Raw genomic sequence first — 19,763 nt, 5'->3', positions numbered from 1 at the left:
TAAATGTATCCATGACTCGATTTCACTAAAGAAAATTTACGCAATCCTACTTTAGTTACCATGGAAATGTAGCTGTGAAGTTGATAGGGACCAAGCTAACAGCCAAGTTTATTTAATCCAGTGCCTTGTTCTTCAAGTTTTTCCACAGTTAATTCAACACATGTGTTTGTATATGGACTCATTTTAATGACCCTGCATTCAAATAAAATGAAATAAATACAATAAGATATAATCAATTTAATGATATTACTGAAATAGTGGGATCGAATCCCAGCACAGGAACTTTGGCATCTGAGCAATCTGGCTCCCATGGTCCCGGTCTAGTATATTTTTTCGCCTTTATCATAAAGCTTGCTGGACAAAATGTTGAGGATGAAATGCATAATTTATTAAACAATATAAAACAATGAGAGACATGACGCTTTATTAGCAAGACAGTCTTTTATTATATTATTCCTCATTTTGCTGGTTTCCCCTGAAACCCCTTTACTGTTACAGAGTAGAAATGCCTTAGAATCTCTGCTGATAATGTGGCCATAGCTGAATGGTTAGAGAGCCTGCCTGGCAAGCCATACATCCCAGGTACGATCTCAGGCCTCAACAATGTGTCAAAGGATCCCTGAACAAGACACTTAAAAGAATAGTTCACCCAAAAAATACTTATTTTCTATCAATTACACACTCCATGAAGCCTTGAATTCATGGAGATTTTTTTGTTTTTGACACATTCCTGAGCACTGACTCAAGACATATTGGTTGGATGCATGGCGCATATAATAGGCTATCGCATTGTAGATTAGTAGGCGATAATTCCAATATTCACTGTACACTCCTCATGTTTAAGCCTAACTGAATTATATATTTATGGACTTGTATATAAATTGTATATATTTTTGGACGACTTGTGCATTTAATTTGACGGCAATTCTTTGCCACGCTTTCTCCCTAGAAATCTCGCGAGAGTGTGTTGCTGGGATAGAGAAAAGTCGATAACAAAGTTGTGTCATTTGTGTATCTAAAAAAAGCAATTTTAGTATGAAAATCTTGTACATATTTTGTGTCTTGTGATGATTGGGTCCAATATTTAGTTCAGTAACCATGGAGCTAAAGAATGGTTCAGAAGCTGTGTTCACGTTCACTCTCCCATTGGGATCAATACTCCAACTTGCTTCCTGTCTCCTAAAAAGGCGCCCGCCTACGTCACGCAGAAACGGGAAGTAAACCGGAGAATGCGACTCTTGCTATTTCCCTCTTGGCCTGTACTCACCTGGCATAAAAGGGGCTCTGAGAGCAGCTTGAGCCATTCATTACTAAACTACAACATGAAGAGACCACCGCTGAAGAATGGCTCGACACAGCCTGGCTTGACAAGGTCTAGCTCAACAAAGTCGCTCCTTTTCAGCCTGGCTTGGCGTTCATGGAACGGAATAAACCAGGCTGTACGGACCAGACTTTGTCAAACCTGGATTTGACTTAAATCCAGGCTTATTTAATTCTCCTTTTGTGTAATAGGCCCCAGCTTATGTCTGATAAATGTTATAAAGCGGTGATTAACAGCCATATCTACTGAAACAAAATAAGACAACAATGGTGTTATAATGTAGGGCTTAATTTTATTATATTTTATACAAATGTAATGATGAATGCCAGTATCTCAGATACATAGCAGGAAAGTCAGACTTGAGACCTAAGAGCATGAAGTAAATGTATATTATGTATGTGAATGTACTACTTGAGGTCACTTTGTTGGCAACTGTAAATAAATGGTACTATAATAATGTCGCTTTCCACAAACATACAAAATAAGTAAGAAATTGTTTTCTTTTTCTGGCCTTGAGATATGGGATAGATACAACACAGCAAAAGGCATATCCCACCTTAAAAACTTGCAACTTAACCACCTAAACCCTATATAATTCAGTCCCTCCGGGATCTATCCTTTCCCCCCAATCTACAAGCTCACAACGGTCATATTGTGATGCCATATTGTGAGCTTGTAGATCTGCTATTTTCGGCGAATGTTCGCCCCCCCCCCCACAATGGGGACACTAGGGTTCACGTGGTTAAAGAAAATAAAAACAGACACAGAGAAGCATTTATACAGGCTTATAAAGGCTTATAGTCCAACTTGGACTCCAGTTTCTTGCCATCTGCCACCTTGCGCACAGCTTTCATAAAGTCCTCCTGAGTGACGTACTCACGGTCCGCACGGATGGCAAACAAACCTACAGACAAACACAAAGTCAACATAAATTAAGAGACATCTGTGTAGAGGTCAACAGTTAATGGAACAAATAGAAAAACTAATATTTTAATAAGATATTTGATTTTGGGGTCATGGATGACAAAGAATAGTGAACAATAGCAAAAAAATGCAGATCTACAAGCTCAACATGCCTAATCGAGCTTGTAGATCGGCTATATTTGGTGGCACTGTTGTATGACGAAGTATAAAACAGTGTGTAAATGATTAATCGACTACTAGATTGACACAAAAAATGTTTTTGTGTCAATTTGTTGAACTTGATTAATCAAAAAAAGTAATCAAATGAATAAATACAAAAAAAATAATCGACAGCCCTGCATCTGTGGATATATTGTTGATGAGGTAAATAAAGTCAAATTACCTATGGTTAGAGATATGCAACTGATTCATTTGGTAATAATTATTTTGTTAGATATATTGTGATCACTATTAACTGATGATTTGGGGAATACTATTGCACTTTATGCTTTTGTAAATGAAAACACCTCGACTATTCAACCACAAATTATATTCTAAATGAAAATAACTCAAATGCTAGTCTGGTGTTGGCGGCCAATATAAAATCTGCACCTACCGATCCAATCACAACATATGATCATACAGTATAAACTATGATTGTTAAATAAGTATGATTTGTTCAGCTCAGTCTAACAGATTCTCTTAATCCTCTCTATTTTACACATTTTTGCAAATGTTGTAATTAGTGTGGGCACACCTGAACAAACTACTGGGGAAATGCAGTATTCGTGATACGACAGGGTCAGAGTAAATGTGTTTATACATGTCACATGCAGAATCAAATAGAAGTAAGAGTGCCATATTTTTTTTAAACTTTATGTAGAGAGGATCTAGGGCTAGGCCATTTGGTTAATTAAAACACTGATGTAGTTAAGGCAGCAATTTACAAAGGCTGCAATTTATATAGTTGACCCTAATGATGAATAAAAGCAGCATGTTAATATCTGCAAATCATGTTTATTACACCATCTCGGGCAAAAGTCATTTTGCTGCTGCACCGAGTGCAATAAAAACTATTTCGTTTATTTATCTAAGAGATTCTCTCTTGGATTCAATAAGCTGACAGATTTAATAATGGATTCAGATTCGTTTTGAAAAACAATCCCAACCCTACCTGCTTCTGTGCACACATTCCTTAGATCGGCTCCATTGAATCCATCCGACAGCTTCACGATGGCTTCATAATCTGATGAGACAGTAATAATGAGCAATGTGTTTAAAGTAGACTAATGGAGAAATATTTGGCCCCCACTGAGTAGGGCGGTCATGATCATTTTAGTTGCCGACATAAACATTAATGATTTAATAGTTTTTTTGGCATTGTACAACATATGGAATATATAAATAAAAAATATATTTCTATTGGCCTTTTAGGTTTTGTAAACAAAACTTCCAAAGGGTAGATATGACAAATAACTTAAACACACAAAGCCTATTTCTGAAATATACAAATCAACAATGACCAGTACTAATAATCAAAATAAATAATATGGTTTTTTTTAAAACCTTATAAAGTCAATGCAAGCTTCCATTGAATGAAAATGATTCTAGAGATATGTAAAATAATTGTGATTACTGTAGCTCCAACAATTGCGATATGGCGATAATTTTGACAGGCAACACTGAGGAACGTAAAGTTACAACAATGTCTCATTGTGGAAAGAGATGTGTCATGCAGCGTTTTAACAAACCTGTTTCTCCATGTTTGGTGATTGGACCCGCGTGGATCTTCAGAATGTCTAGACGAGCCTGCTCATTGGGCAGCTCGATATCTGTACAAACAGAATAAACATATAAACGTTCTTTTAGTCCACCTTCATGAAAACACAGCGGTACAATGAGTGTTCATATAAATATCACACCTAGAAGCAGAAAAGACAAAATGCAAGAAAACGACGAGCAACAAGTACAGTAAAATCAGATAGGCATAGCATGAACCCGACCCATATATATGTAGGTCTGCCATTTACACTATTTCTGGAAAATGTATGAACGTCTTTCAGCATGGACACGATTAATGCAAAAAATAATTGTGATTATGTAACAATTGTGACAGGCCTAGTGAGAAGCGGTGAGCTTACGTATTTTGCGGTCCAGCCTGCCAGGACGCAGCAGAGCAGGATCCAAAGTGTCAGGTCTGTTAGTGGCCATGATCATCTTTACTCTGTGCAGGGTGTCAAAACCGTCCATCTGGTTCAGCAGCTGAGGATCGCACAGAGGATTCAAATGAGCGATGTGGAATACATGTTTATTGTTAGGGCTGCATGACTGTTACATATCTTCGCCGTCGGGCAAAAACCTTGTAACCTCCATATTTCATATTTTTTACGTTTTTTCATCAATGTCCTCCTAGTTTATACCTTATTGTATGCCCAGTGTGGCGCAAAAGTAGCAAAAATAGCAGATCTACACACTTGTATATATCCGCAATGTTTGCTATCTTTGAAAATGTTTGGAAATGTTTTGACATGCAAAACAGGAATGCCAGGTTCAAAGTGGTTTACCGATGACTAAAACCTGTTCTCCCTCAAGCGGTCTTCTAAATCTTAACAGTAAATGGAAGCGAGACACAGACAGTACCTCCATAAGAGTTCTCTGAATCTCTCTGTCTGCTGAAGTTCCCTCTGAGAAACGACGGCCACCTGAAAGACATGAAGGAAGAAACACATTTAATCATGATCACACATTCATTTGACCTTCAAGGGATGAAGCTTTACCATTCAGCAGAGCAGAACTGAAACCATAAAATAAACTTCGATTCTACAAGCAAACAGCTGTGAGATCAATCAAGGAAAGAGCCAGTGGACCTGAATGTAAAATGATACTAGAAGATGAAATAAATCCAAGTGAAAAAAAGAGAAATAACTATTGAGGAGGGAAACTGAAGGATTGATTTCACACAGACTGACAGACTGAGAGAGGAGCAAAGAGTGATGGTGATCATTCACTGAAAAAAAAACTTTAGAAACACTGCATTGCAGTTTGTATGCCTCCGCCAACCAGTTGCAGTTCACATCCATGTGTGTCTACATTCAAATAATATTGAAGATAATAAAGGGTGTTATATATTTTGTAGAAAAATGTCGGCTATCACTATTGTATTTTCTTTTGATTTTTTGGGGGCTTTTTTATGCCTTTATTGATTGGATAGTAGGTTGACAGGAAATGCGCCGGGGAGAGAGATGGGGAGTGACATGCAGCAAAGAACGTCGCTGTCAGGCTACTTTGGCGCCCGGACCGCTACGCCAGTGGTCCGGGCCGACTATCACTATTTTGACATGTATGAAACATGTTGGGTGAGGTCACAGTAACCTGTAAATTAGTTCATCCGGGTGTCCAAGTGGGCGTTTGTGCCAAATTAAATTTCCCTCCAGGCGTTCCTGAGATAATGCATTCATGAATGGGGTGGATGCGAGGTCACAGTGATCTTGACCACCAAAATCCTCACTTCATCATTTTATTCAATTAAGACATTTGTGTGAAATGTGGTCATAATTCACTTGTGAATTCTGAAGTCCCAGTGACCTTGACCACCAAATTCTAATCAGTTCATCCTTGAATCCAAGTGGATGTTTGTGCCAGAGGTAATGAAATTCCCTCAAGGTGGACAAAAACGGACGGTGGGATGGACAATCCGAAAACATAATGCCTCGGGCCACGGCTGTCGACCGTAGAGGGATAAAAAAGCAGTATATAGAACTGTGGGAGCAGGAACATTAAATGGAATGTCTTGCAAACAGCAAATAAATAAATAACACATCCATGGTTTGTTTCATTTTAGTTTCACAGTGATACAATAATCAACCCAAAACACATGAACATGAAAGAAACAATTACTCATTTCTACTGGTGACATGAAAGAAATGAGCCTTCTAAAACATCCCGACCTCAAAGCAATCTAAGTGAACTAACTCACCAATGGCATCGATCTCATCCATGAAGATGATGCAGGGCTGGTGGTCTCTGGCGTAGTTGAACATCTCTCTGATCAACCGTGCACTCTCACCAATGTACTTATCCACAATGGAGCTGGACACCACCTGCAACACACACACACACACACACACACACAAATGATTCTCAAACCTTTTAATTTCAAGGTCCCCCAGTATGATACGCATTAGGCCACAAACCCCTATTTGATGCCATTTTCTATCTCTGGGACCCCAATCTATACTGTAAAGTAAAAAAACTCGGAGCAATGGAACACTGACCCCTGGGGGTCCCCGGACCCCATTTTGAGAACCCCTGCTGTAAACAATACATCATCAAAAACAATTAAGTAACAATAGAACATCGTCTGAGGGTCATATTTAGTCATCACTGCTCGCATAAGGCAGGGCAGTGGTTTTCCAAAAACTTTATCAACTGGACTTGATTTTTGCGTTGTCCGTGAGGTCAGGAGCCAATATAATGAATAGTGTGCTATTGCTCAATATTAATTTTGATTATTTTTTGTCTGCAGTCATTGTGGATATCTCATGCCAATTTTTTTCAGGTCATTTCAATACATTATACCATTTAAAATGCAGGTATTTAGCAGGTGCTCTTATCCAGAGCGATTTATAAAGTGCAAGAGTAAAACAACATCATGAACCCTAGTCAACAAATGACAGGGTAAATGGTCATGCAAGTAGAGTGCAAAGAAAAACAATTCAGTGCTTCAAAGTAACTCGGATCATACGAATATATGTATATATAGGTGATGCTCTTCACCTTTAGGAAATTGCAGTCCAGTTGACTGGCCACAGCTCTGGCTAGAAGAGTCTTCCCAGTGCCTATGGAAAGAATTGTTTGATAACATAAGAGATCAATCATAGAGAAAGGACACAGAAGAGGTAATAGATACAGTACACTATAAGGTAAGGTAAGGTTAATTGAAAAAATGTTTGCGAAACAAATTCGTTTTTAGCAGCTTTTTCAAGACATCGACTGACGCATTTATTAACTCTTTCACTGCCAGACTTATTTCAGACTGTGTCGTCCCAGTGCCAGGAAAAAGGTGCATTTTTCCTCTGTTTGTTTTTTAACATTGAAGTGAATGGAGCAGCAATTTTTTGGATAGCGTTATCTCCTAGTTCCTTTGAGATAAACAAAAAAAAAATTATTTTTTCAATTTCTTTTCATATTTTCGTCATTCCGTCATTGGCCATGATAGCCATAGAGCCATCGGACGGGAATTCCCGTTTTTGGCAGTTAAAGAGTTAAGGGCAGTGGTAAGTCATTCCACTGCCCTTTTGTTTTCAGCCTCGTTGTAGAGACATTGAGAAGGCCTTTGTCTGAAGATCTAAGTAATCTCACATTGACCTAGGGGTGCAGTAGTTCGGTTAAATAATTTGGGGCCAGCCCGTGGAGAGCTTTATATGTGATTAAAATAAATTTAAAAACAATTCTGCAGTCAATTGGCAGCCAATGTAATGCAGCAAGCACAGGTGTGATATGTGACCTTCTATATGCATTACTTAAAAGTTTAGCAGCCGCATTCTGCACCAGCTGGAGACAGCTGTAGAGACCCATATCTAATTAGCTTATGACTCATACATCATTTAGTGGACACATATACAATACCTTTCAATAGAAGGCATGTTATTTTTACTTTGCTACAGTACTCTAAACCCACTGGAGAGAATGAAACCCATAATGCAGGCAGTACTAGGGTTTTACTCTTCTTATTTGAGCTGCGCACGTCTATAAATGGCTGGCATGCATCGTCTCACCTGGAGGTCCGTAGAGCAGACAGCCCTTTGGAGGGATGATTCCCACCCTCAGGAACAGCTCGGGGTTGGTTAGAGGCAGTTCAATCACCTAACATGGAAATTAAGATTGTTCTAAATCACCATGTTTGGAAGGACAAGTTCTCTTAGATATACAACTTGACCCAAAATCCAGTTGTCTATTTGGTTCAGCTTTGGGCATATCTCTAAACCAGGGGTCTTCAACAGGGGGTCCGGGACCCCTAGGGGATCCTCAGATTTACTACAGGGGGGCCGCCAAATCTTTGTGTCATAGGAACTTTCTTTTTTATATTAACCACTTGAACCCTGGCATCCCTATTCTGAGGGAAACATTAGACGTAAATAGCAGATCTACAAGATTAAAACGTTGTGAGCTTGTAGATCGTCTATTTTCAGCAAAAAAGTTTGGTGGAAAGAGCAGACCAAATATATGTTTTTTAAGTAGTGATGGTTTAAGTGGTTAACTGTCTGAAAATACATATTAACACGAATCCAACACAACGCCATACATTGACAGTGCTGTCAAACAAGTCTATGGAGCCATCTATGAAATCTATGAAAAAGTTTAATCTACAACACAATTTATACAATATGTAGTGGGGCGGTCCACTCCCTGCTTCATCTCTGTCTCAGCTAAGGGGTCCTTGGCCTGAAAAAACACTGAAGACCCCTGCTCTAAGCTCATTACTACTTGATGACATACCTCTCTGAGCTCACGGATCTGTTCAGACAAGCCTCCAATCTCTGAGTACGAGATTACGCCAGGGTCCTCATGAGACATGTTGTAGACCAGGGGGTCTACCTCTCTGGGCAGGTACCTGGGGAAAGATGAGGGAACTCATTTTATATGAACACAGCGATCACAAACAGTAAATGAAGAGTTTCATCCAATCATGTTGCTTATGAGACAAGACAAAACCCTAAGACATACAATAAAGGATTATCCGCACTCTTCAGTTATAGTCTTGATTTATTTGTATTAAAGATGAACAGCCGCAGCCGACAGTCTATCTAGAGAAACGGACGGGTTTCGGCACGTCGGCCTTCCTCAGCGTTTCAAACTAGAATACATCAAACAGGACGTGACATATATATAGCTATGCGACAGTGTACAGCTGATTCTTATTGGTGAATATAATTCAAAACCTTGAAATCTTTTTTTCGTAGAAAGACCAAAAGAGAATTGAAAACCAGAATTACGGAGCATAAGGAGTACACTGAGATTTCAAGGTTTAGAAGTAGTCAACCCACTGAGAAGAGGTGGGGACAGAGACCGGGTTCTATTACAAAGGGAGGCTTATTGGATCCATTCCCTAAATACAGAGTTCCCAAAGGGATTGAATGAAGAATTATTATTGAATTGTTTTTTATGAAGCGTTTTCTATGAATCATTTGTTTTGGTTGTGGTGTATGTGGAAACTTTAAGAATCTTTAAAAAAAAAAATACTATGTTTAATGCTTAATGTAAACATTGATAGTATTATGAACTGTAAGTGAATTATATTCACCAATGAGAATCAGCTGTACACTATCGCATAGCTATACATGTCACTTCCTGTTTGATGTATTCTAGTTTGAAACGCTGAGGAAGGCCGACGTGCCGAAACGCATCCGTTCTCTATATAGACTGTCCTGCTGCGGCTGTTCATCTTTAAAAATAAATCAAGAATATAACTGAAGAGAGTGCGGATAATCCTTTATTGTATGTATTCTCAAGAATCTGCACCCAATTAATCTCAAGAGACTACTTCTCAAGACTCTAGAGCACGCCTTCTCCTGACGGTATTATCCGGTAGGAGAGCTGCCTTCAAAACCCTTGAACACACATCTGGCCAGCCGTTGGTTAACCAATTTCAACCTGGCGTCCCGGTTTGACCCATGTCATTACAAGCTCAAAACGCACCATGATGCGACACGTTGTGATCATGTAGATCAAACGGCTATTTTTGCTATTCATCATACAACAAAGTATAGAGAGCTGAAGTGGTTAAGGTCATCTTATCAAGAGAGAATGCTATCATCAACCACTTTAACATAATGTTAGACAACAATGGAAAGGGTCGGGGAAGGGAGAAGCCTTTTCTTCCAGTATCATCTTTTTCTCACTAATTAACTACTGGTGGACATCTTTTTTAAATTAGGTTCATATCTAGAAGACAGAACAGAAGTTGGGTAGGAATGTTCACTGTTGTTATTGTTGTCAATTTGAAACCATCTTAACTCATTCACTGCCACTGACGTAAAAAACGTAATTTGTCCCGTTTACCAATCCTGCCACTGACGTAAAAAACGTAATTTTTTTTTTTTGAAAAAAATTAATTTTTTTTTTTTTTTTTCTTTTTTAGTTTTTTTTTCAAATTTGACCCAAAGACCAAGGAGATATGATTTGTTAAAGATCTACACTCCCATCCACTTCCTTGTTAACTTAAAACTTAAAAATTCTGTATCTCGGCTCCTGAGTACTTTTTTTTTTAAATGAAAAATCTCTGGCAGTGGGCAAACGCGGCCAGCAATAATTGTGGCAGTGAATGAGTTAAGTGTAATGCACAGTGAGTCTAGTACAGAACAGCAGAGTACACCATCCTAAAGCAATCAAATAAGAACACTACAATAGTCTCGCACATCACTTTGTGGCTCATAATGACAATTCAAAGCAATTGTACAGGTTCCCAATGGGCAAGAGTTAGTAAAACGTGTCACATTATCGTTGCCCCCCCCCCCCACCTACCTCATTATAGTGAGTGTAGTCATATCCAGTGCCACTCTGGTGCCTGGCTTGAGCTGTGACTTATCCAGCTGTGAAGAAGAGTATATCAGATCAGATACAGCATCATTGAAAATGTACAAATACCTCGAGTACAGAAACAGGAACACTTTAGAACTAACATCTTCCATTAATCTACACACCTGTCTGCGACATCCAACCACATACCGAGGTCCATTTGTAGCCTTGACGATGACTGTACGGAGAACCATCGATTAAACAACATCTTCCAATCAATTTACCTTCAGTTTCAATCTGCAGTATATACAGTACAAGAGCACAGTGAACCCTAGCCCCATCTGTGGCCTCATCCATTGCTGTAGCTCGGGACTCGGTCACATTAGCATTAGCCTCCAGTTCTTGGGGTGCCGGGAGCAAACAGGTACTTTTAACGTATTTTTCAACGTCATATTGCAAATTTGAATCTACCGACATGGTCCTACGGATGTCTGTAGTAACAACAACTGGTCAGTAAAATGATATTACGATAGGATATGAAACAGCTTTTTAAATTGGGATATCCAGAATTTAACAGCAGCAGTTTTTTTTTATTGGAAATTCTGCATCTGCACAGGCTGTAAAAAACCCTGTCATGATGTCACCACCTTCCAATTTGCGATACGTTGGAAAATAGGTATTTTAAAAAAAAACTCTATACCACCAGCAACTCCTGGATGATAACGCTGTCCGAGGTGAGGTCAACAGATGGGACTAAGTGAACCCAAAGCCAAACATATTCATCTTTAAAAAGGTTGCAAAAGCTTACATTTCTCATCAGTCAGTTGTTTGAGCACTTCTCCAACAATCTATAAGACAGAGGACAATGTCAGAGACGGTACAGAGATCAAATATGAGTTAGTATATCTTTCTTATTTTAACTCTTCATAGGGAGGCTTACCTGTCCAACACTTTGAAGAGCTTTCAGGTCATTCTCTGACTTCTCATACAGCTTGTTCTGTTCTCTGAGCTGTTCTCGTACTGTAAACAGAATTTCAACATTGAATTGTCAAATGTTTATTTCATTTCACAATCGCATTGGAAAGACCAGATGCATTGCTTGAGTGTTCTAGCACAAGTGCAAATTTTCAACAACAATCTAAAAAAAACTATCAAATACAGGGAATTAAACATCACTATAAGACACAACACATTAACTATAAAACAAAAGCAACATAATCATATACCAATAAACCAGTCAAAATCTCATTGCATGAACTGATCAACATGACACTGCAAGTGACACTTTATTATGTATTTAACTACAACTTTAAGAATACCATTTATTTAAAACAAAAACATTCCAATAACTAATAATTCAACAAAACATGCCAACATTACCCAATAATTTCACAGAAGAAGCAATGCTTATTTATTCCTACCCCTTTTAATACTAACTTAACAATTTTATAGGACAGTGTCTCTTACCGACAAGAACACTGACAGGTAAATGATTAGGCCACTGGTTCTTTAAGTCACTGGTTCTCAAACTTTTTCGTGTCAAGGACCCCCACATTGACACACATTAGCAAGCGGACCCCCATTTGGCATTTAGCAAGGGTCCATTTGGTTCCTAACTATCATTTAGCTGGGGACACCCTGGAACCCCCTCAAGGGCCCCTGGGGGGTCCCCGTAGAGGCCCGGACCCCAATTTGAGAACCACCAGTGGGACACTTGAGCTACTTGTCTGAGGGGTAGCCATGGTTCACATGACAAGTCATGTTTCAAGGCTACTTGAGGGGGTTCTAAATGGACCCTTACAGGTCTGTAACTCTGAGAGCGTAGTACAAATGGACCAAATTCCATTTATGTCCTCTCCCTGAAACCAAAACGTTTGAAAACTACTGTATTTAGGCTTAAAGGGCAAGACCACTTTGGTAGAGGTTTGGGTTGTGTATTTACTTTGCCATGATGTAACTCCAAAGTTGGGCAAGAAATAAAAAAGAATTGCTCCATTGATTAGAAATTGATAATTCAAAATATGCTCCTCATTGACTTACATTGTACGGTAAAACTGCTCTCAAAGTCACTCTTTTAGCACAAAAACGAACGCAAACAAAGTTGATTCAGACAATATAGAACATCACCAAACCCAGTACAGTTTTTTTTTTTAATAAAAATGTCAACTTCCTGTTGATTTTGCCATTTTTAATAAGTAGAAAACCCGGACTGGATCGGCGGATCCGGATCCAGATCTTCAAATAGTAAAATCAACAGGAAGTTGACATTTTTATTAAAAAAACAAACAGTACTGGGTTTGGTGATGCTCTATGTTGTCTGAACCAGCTATGTTTGGGTTCATTTATGTGCTAAAAGAGTGACTTTGAGAGCTGTTTTACCGTACAATGTAAGTCAATGAGGAGCATATTTTGAATTATCAATTTCTAATCAATGGAGCAATTATTTTTTATTTCTTGCCCAACTTTGGAGTTACATCATGGCAAGGTAACTACACAACCCAAACCTCTACTAAAGTGGTCTTACCCTTTAAGAAAGATTGTCACACCAACGCTGCTGCACTTGTCATCGTTAGCATTAAGCTAGCATCGCTGACCCATTCATTCTATGGAGATGCCCACTAGCATGACAAAGCACAATTGCTATAGCTACCTCGGCTAGCTGCTATAACGTACAGTCAGCACGTCCTCTGAAAAAAATAAAGACAGTTCTGAAAGTTGTTCCTCTTATCGGAACACAGTTGGTTTCTTACGTTCTTTTAACCGCCCGTCTATCTCTTTATGTTCCAGTAGTTTCTTCCTGTAGTCTTGAAGACCCTTGTCCCTGCTGTCTGCCACCACCACCGCCATGTTGACGCCGCACTGTATGATGATGGGTCGCACGCTGGTGACGTCACATTGTGTTTTGCTTGAAGTCTCCGCCCACATTGCTGTTTACAATTTTGACAGTCAAGTTAAATTAATCAAGTCTGTATAGTTTTTAGATATTATACTAATATAAAACGCACTGTCTATCCTTTTCAGACAGCACACTGAATTGTTGACTTTATATTATTACTATATAATAATAATAATAATAATAATAATAATAATAATAATAATAATAATAATAATGATATTATTATTATTATTATTATTATTATTATTATTATTATTATTATTATTACCACCACTACAACTACTACTCAGACTGACCTCCAGAAATGTATGTTATTTCCTCTGAAAATCACAGAAGTATACAGTATGGCAACAATAATGTATGCTTACAGCAGTAACTCTGTAGCCTTGTGGTTAGAGTGTCCGCCCTGAGACTAGGAGGTTAGAGTTCGATACCCTGCCGGGTCATACCAGTGCACTGCTTGTCACTCAGCATCAAAGGTTGGATTTGGGTATCAGTATATACCCAATAAATACATCAGTATGTATTGTATATGATGATTGGACACAACCGTAAGATATACAATTATGTCCACTCCAATGTAACAAAACCTGCCATAATGTTTTGGAAAGCATACATGCTATCTTGCTGTAACCACCATTTAAACCACTCAGTCAGTGGTGAAGCAAAACTGTCATTTCAACAATAAATTAATATTTTTGCAAGAATCCAAATGTTCTGACCATGTCCCTTGGTACAGTATTTCCTCATTATTGAGATATGCCAGGATGCTATAAATAGATATAAAAAACAAACTGGGTCATGAGTTGGTCTGACAGGGTCATGAACAAAGACATTAATGGGGGTTACAGCTTTTTTTTACAGCTTTAACCCTCAAGAAGTAAAACACATCTCTGGCTTGTTTTTACGTCTTTAACCCACAAGAAATAAAACACTTGAAGAAGTCTCAGATCATGTGGGACTGCATGGTCTAACTGTTCCCAGAGGTCAAACAAATGGTGACCAATGTAAAAAAAAAAGCAAACAAAAAACAGTTTCCAACTGTCTTTTATTCACATTTCAACCTACCTAAATACTGATTATTGTGCCTTTGTAATAGCCTATGGTGTAGGCTAGCAACAAATAAACTTGCCTTGCCTTTTCTTTCCACCTCTCTGATCATTAACCCACCTTTTGCACATAACACAGTCAAACTTGCCAAACAGTGACAGCATGGACATGATGTGCTCTCATTTGGAAAGCTCTGGATAAAATAGGCCTAAAATAATACTACAGGAAAAACATTCTACTTGCACAGAAACACAGCCAGCCTACTGTATGCTAGTGTTACAAGTAGCCTACCAGGCTAAAGCACCTAATGGCAGCTACAGTATGGAAGACAGGTTAAAATGTGAACAAATGTGAGACAGCCAGGGGAAACGTGGCTCTCATTTACCAAGTCTCCTCAGAAGAAAAGAGAGGCGCTTGCGCTCTAGTCTAGACCAATGGTTCTCAACCTGTGGGCCGGAGCCACAATCGATTGATTGATCATTACAATAAAGAGGCTTTGAAAATGCACGTGGCCCGCAAACACTTTCAAGGTTTTCAAGAGGGCCCTGGCCCCTGATCCAGAAAAGATTGAGAACCAGTCCCAGAAGGTGAATCACGGATGAACCATGGTTACTGCCACCCTAGTGACCAAACTGTTCTTTTGGTGTGAAACCAAGATAAATCACCATAGAAATACAGAAGGCAAAAAGAAATGACAATTACTCTCAAAACACAGTGAAACTAAACTAATTACCTATATCTGCACTAATGTGATTGCACTTTAGTGGGCATCACACTAGCACAAGTGAGTATTGGTCAAGGTTAACCACTAAGCCAAAACATTTTTAAATAGCAAAAATAGCCAATCTATAAGGTCACAACATGTCACATTGAAACTGGATAAAAGGTGAAACAACAGAGAAGTGGGACTTTGGGCCACTTCCTCATGGATGTGATTCATAGCTTACTTGCACAGTAGTAACTCACAGTCTCACTTTTCCAATAGGATCTTGGTTAGGAGCACAATTGTGTTATGGTGGAAAATAGCATCCTATGAAACTAAACATAACCCACAAAGCACACTGGGAAAGTGTTCTTTTCTCCCATTCTCTCTCTGCCAGATAATACAGGGTGATTTCATTCCGTTGATGAATAGGTGCAATGTTTCTGGAGAAAAGACATCATCAGGGATGAGGAATGTAGAGGGAAGGTCAGTAGAATAATTTGAATGACAGACTTGTGTGTTTCAACATGAGTGTTATTGTTCCAAATGTCGTGGATCGAACAAAGTGGGCGAAAGGAAACTTCAATCTCAACCTTGTTTATCTTACCACCCACCCCACCACTACGCAGCCATGTCCCAGGAACTGGGAAAATGAGTTAAAACAAACAGCCCCGGTCATCCATAACAACACTTTGGACGTTCTCCTCAAGTATAAGTAATGGGCTGCCAGGAAGACCATCTGTGTCATGTCACATAAACACTTGAATCAGTTGATACTCCAGTAAGCTGCTTTGGGGTTGACTAAGAAGACCTTGTTCTCATCAAACCTCCAGTGCTCTCTGAGAGCCTGGGAACAAAGCTAGTAGGATGTTGCCTCTTCACCCAGACAAGATAGCAAGAGAACTGACGTCCCGATGATGCAAACCGTCTTGCAGTGGCTGACTGTTATGCAACCCTTGCTCCCTCAGTAGCCACTTTCAATCTGGCGTCCCTATTTTGGGCATGTCATCAGTGGTGGAAAGATGAATCAAACGTTTTACTAAAGTAAAAGTATCGATACTGCAATGTAGAAATGCTTTGTTACAAGTAGAAGTCTGGAATTCAAAATGTACTTGAGAAAAAGTACAAAAGAACTGGCATCAAAATTTATTTTAAGTACCAAAAGTAAAAGTACTCGTTATGAGAATGTTCCATTTCACAAGTTTAAAAAAAAATATATATCCTATGAAAATAGCAGTTCTACAAGCTCACAATGCGTCGTGTAGATCGGCTATTTTCAAATGGCCGAAATGTATATAGGGCTGAAGTGGTTAATGTAAGTTTTGTAATAATAATCAAAATCTACAAAGTAACCAGTGACTAAAGTTTTCAAATAATTGTAGTGGAGTAAAAGTACAATATTTGTCTCTGAGATGTGGAGTAGAGATAAAAGTACTGAAAACTGGAAATAGGTTAAAAAAAATACCTCAAAATTGTACTTAAGTACAGTACTTGAGTAAATGTACTTAGTTACTTTACACCACTGCATGTCATTATAGGTGAACATTTTCAAAAAAATAATGTGAAAAATAAAAGTAGGCTATTTTTGCTAAGAAATTTATAGGGCCGAAGTGGAATTATGTAAAAAGCCTCAATTTACATGCACACACAATAATATAACGAATTATTTTTTTATTTTCATTGTGACAATGTAATAACAGAAAGAATAACATTGTTTGTTACTTAAATAGATTGATGGCAGTAATTGCTTTGTCTCATATCAAACTTTCAGTAAGTCTTTTTTTCCTCCAGTAGTTGAAAGTTGAGTAGGAGGAAGTGCAGAAGGAAAACTCCAGCGGGAGTTCATCCTAAGACATTTATTTAGTTAGTTATCTATTGTTATCCCCTCCATGTGGGCAGTTTGTCCATTGGTGTATAGTAACATTTACTCAAGTAGGCTACTGTACTTAAGCAAAATGTTGAGGTATTTTCACTTTAATGTTTCAATACTTTTACTTCTACTCCACTACACCTCAGAGGCAAATATTGTACTTTTTACTCCATTGCAATTATATGAAAACTAGTTACTAGTTATTTTGTAGATTTTGATCATTATTTCAAAACATACATTATCCACTTCAGCCCTATATATATTACAGCTATTTGAAAATAGCCAATCCACAAGCTCACAATCCGTCGCGATGCGACGGATTGTGAGCCTGTATATCGGCTATTTTCAAAAGATTTGTATACATTTTTAACTTGTGAAATGGGACATTCCGCACAATGAGTACTTCTACTTTGGTATTTTAAGTATATTTTGATGCCAATCATTTTGTACTACTGACTCAAGTACATTTTTAATACAGGACTTTTACTTGTAACAGAGTAAATCTACATTGCAGTATTGATACTTTTACTTAAGTAAAACATGTGAGTCCATCACTGAGTTTGTCACAGTCTTAGATTCACGTCTTAGGAATTTCACAGATTTTCTCATTCAGAGCTATTTTCAAGTGCAGCCATAGAACATCTGAACATTCAGCGAAAGTAGTTGATCTACAAGCACATGTCACAACATTGTAACAACGCATTGTGAGCTTGTAGATCGGCTAATTTCAACACAGAAGATTTGGTGTAGTGGGAAAATAGGAGGGGCCCAAGTAGACCCCTGGCCTGGGGGGTCAACAAAGTATACTGTCAGAGCATGGTGTGATCCTACAACATCAAAACTGTTCTCGTCAAGCGGTTTTGGAGTCTATATTTATAGATACACAGAGGCGTTGCTATCTGATGCTCCCAGGCAAAGGATTTGAGACTAAGTAAACCAGAAATATCTGGCAGTACATTGTAAAATCCTCAGAGATTGACCCAAATAGGAGTGTCCATTTGGTAAAATAAAGTAGACAAAACAGGCTTTTCATTGTCTGTTTCGTAACTTAATAGAACATGCTAAAATGTCGGTGCAATCACATACGTTTTCTGTCAAGTTTCTGACATCTGTAAAGATTACTATGCTTTTTCTTTTTTCCAAGCCAGTATGCCACCTGAGGATTCAGCTGCATGTGAAAGGCCATAGGAAGTGGCACTAGTCCTACTATCCCCTATAATGGGTGCATTGTGAACAGACGTCTGTTACATCCTGTTGTTGGATTGAATGCAAGAACAAGGGTGAAACGGTTTAAGCTAAATATACTCATGAATTACCAACAAAGGTCATATTACTTAAAAATATGTATTACTGTATAGGATTTTTTTGGGGCGATGCCAATACTGATACTAGGAGTAAAAAATCAATATATTGTCCAATATTCTTTATATAAACACTTGTGACCATGACCAAGTTATGTAATGGAGCCTGGGGCAGAATATTTTACAGTTTAACAATACACTTTATTGTTCAAAATGATATCAGTGCACTGAAACAGTAAACTTCAATTAAATCCTTATAAATAACTATAAATAAAATTAAAACACACACAATCCTTTCTGAATTACCCCAAGCATTTTTTTCTGCATTATGTAAAAAAGCGCATATCGATCAGGACATATTCTGTACACGATAATGGTATTCTGCATCTGTGATATGCCTGCCAAACGATATATCAGTCAGGCTGATAAAAAATAAGTTTCTGGGATCCTGAATGAATACAATTTCATGGATATCCTTAAGTTGGAAAGCCATGCTAGGTGATGTACTGTGTTATGCCATGAATCAGTGCCACTTGACAAAAATTGGCCTATGACCAGCTAACCTCTCAGTTAGTCCTGCATTTGTGGCCTTTTTCACTGATCTGACTGACTCAATTAAGCCTGACTAATTTACTTTGTGGCATGGTGTGTCACTTTCCAAAAATAGCCAATGCACAAGCTTAGCTTGTAGATCTGCTATTTCGGTGAGCGACACCATAGTACGACGGAATATAAATTAAGCATCATTTCACGTTCTGGGACATAGCATTTCAGAGCTTGAAGTAAACGGGATGCAAACAGGACAACTTCATAAACACAGCATGTGTCGTATGCATAAATCACATTTACAATGTATACATTTTCCTTAAGGTCTTTTCCAGAGTGATATATACATTGAGTACAAATGAGCAGAATAAGCTATCAACAGCAAGGAGTGCTGTTTCTCTGAGCTTCAACAACAAGCTTGCAAATGTTTACACACATTTTGCTGATCTCGCCAACAAGGAAGTCACTGCACATCACATTCACACATAGAGGTCTTGGGATATCTAAATTCAATGAATGGGCTTGGGTGGCAGATAAAACGAGCTGTAACAAATCTACGCCCACTGCGTTGAAAACCAACCCGTATCATGATGTCTTTGCATTGGTTGTGAAGCTGCTATTTTTTCAATTCACAAACTGTCTGCTCCCAGTTTTAG

General features: G+C 38.4%; 1 protein-coding gene across 1 annotated transcript; it reads right to left on the bottom strand.

Annotated features, from left to right (window-relative positions):
• Window positions 1-1,593: 1,593 nt before the first annotated feature.
• LOC308103386 (26S proteasome regulatory subunit 10B-like) lies at window positions 1,594-13,595 on the bottom strand. Its single transcript, XM_080453338.1, has 14 exons — window positions 13,492-13,595; window positions 11,682-11,761; window positions 11,550-11,589; window positions 10,927-10,979; window positions 10,748-10,815; window positions 8,723-8,837; window positions 8,002-8,089; window positions 7,001-7,062; window positions 6,201-6,324; window positions 4,865-4,926; window positions 4,366-4,486; window positions 3,976-4,056; window positions 3,399-3,470; window positions 1,594-2,225 (listed from the first exon to the last, which is right to left on the bottom strand). Exons 1-14 carry the CDS (start codon window positions 13,586-13,588, stop codon window positions 2,107-2,109), a joined length of 1,182 nt encoding a protein of 393 aa, XP_080309464.1. The 5' UTR covers window positions 13,589-13,595; the 3' UTR covers window positions 1,594-2,106.
• Between the last annotated feature and the right edge of the window lie 6,168 nt (window positions 13,596-19,763).

The sequence above is a fragment of the Gymnoscopelus braueri genome (genome assembly GCF_963280865.1).
Source record: "Gymnoscopelus braueri genome assembly, chromosome: 16".
Lineage (NCBI taxonomy): Eukaryota > Metazoa > Chordata > Actinopteri > Myctophiformes > Myctophidae > Gymnoscopelus > Gymnoscopelus braueri.
The sequence above is the reverse complement of the archived record's forward strand: the minus strand, read 5'-3'. Positions and strand labels throughout refer to the sequence as shown.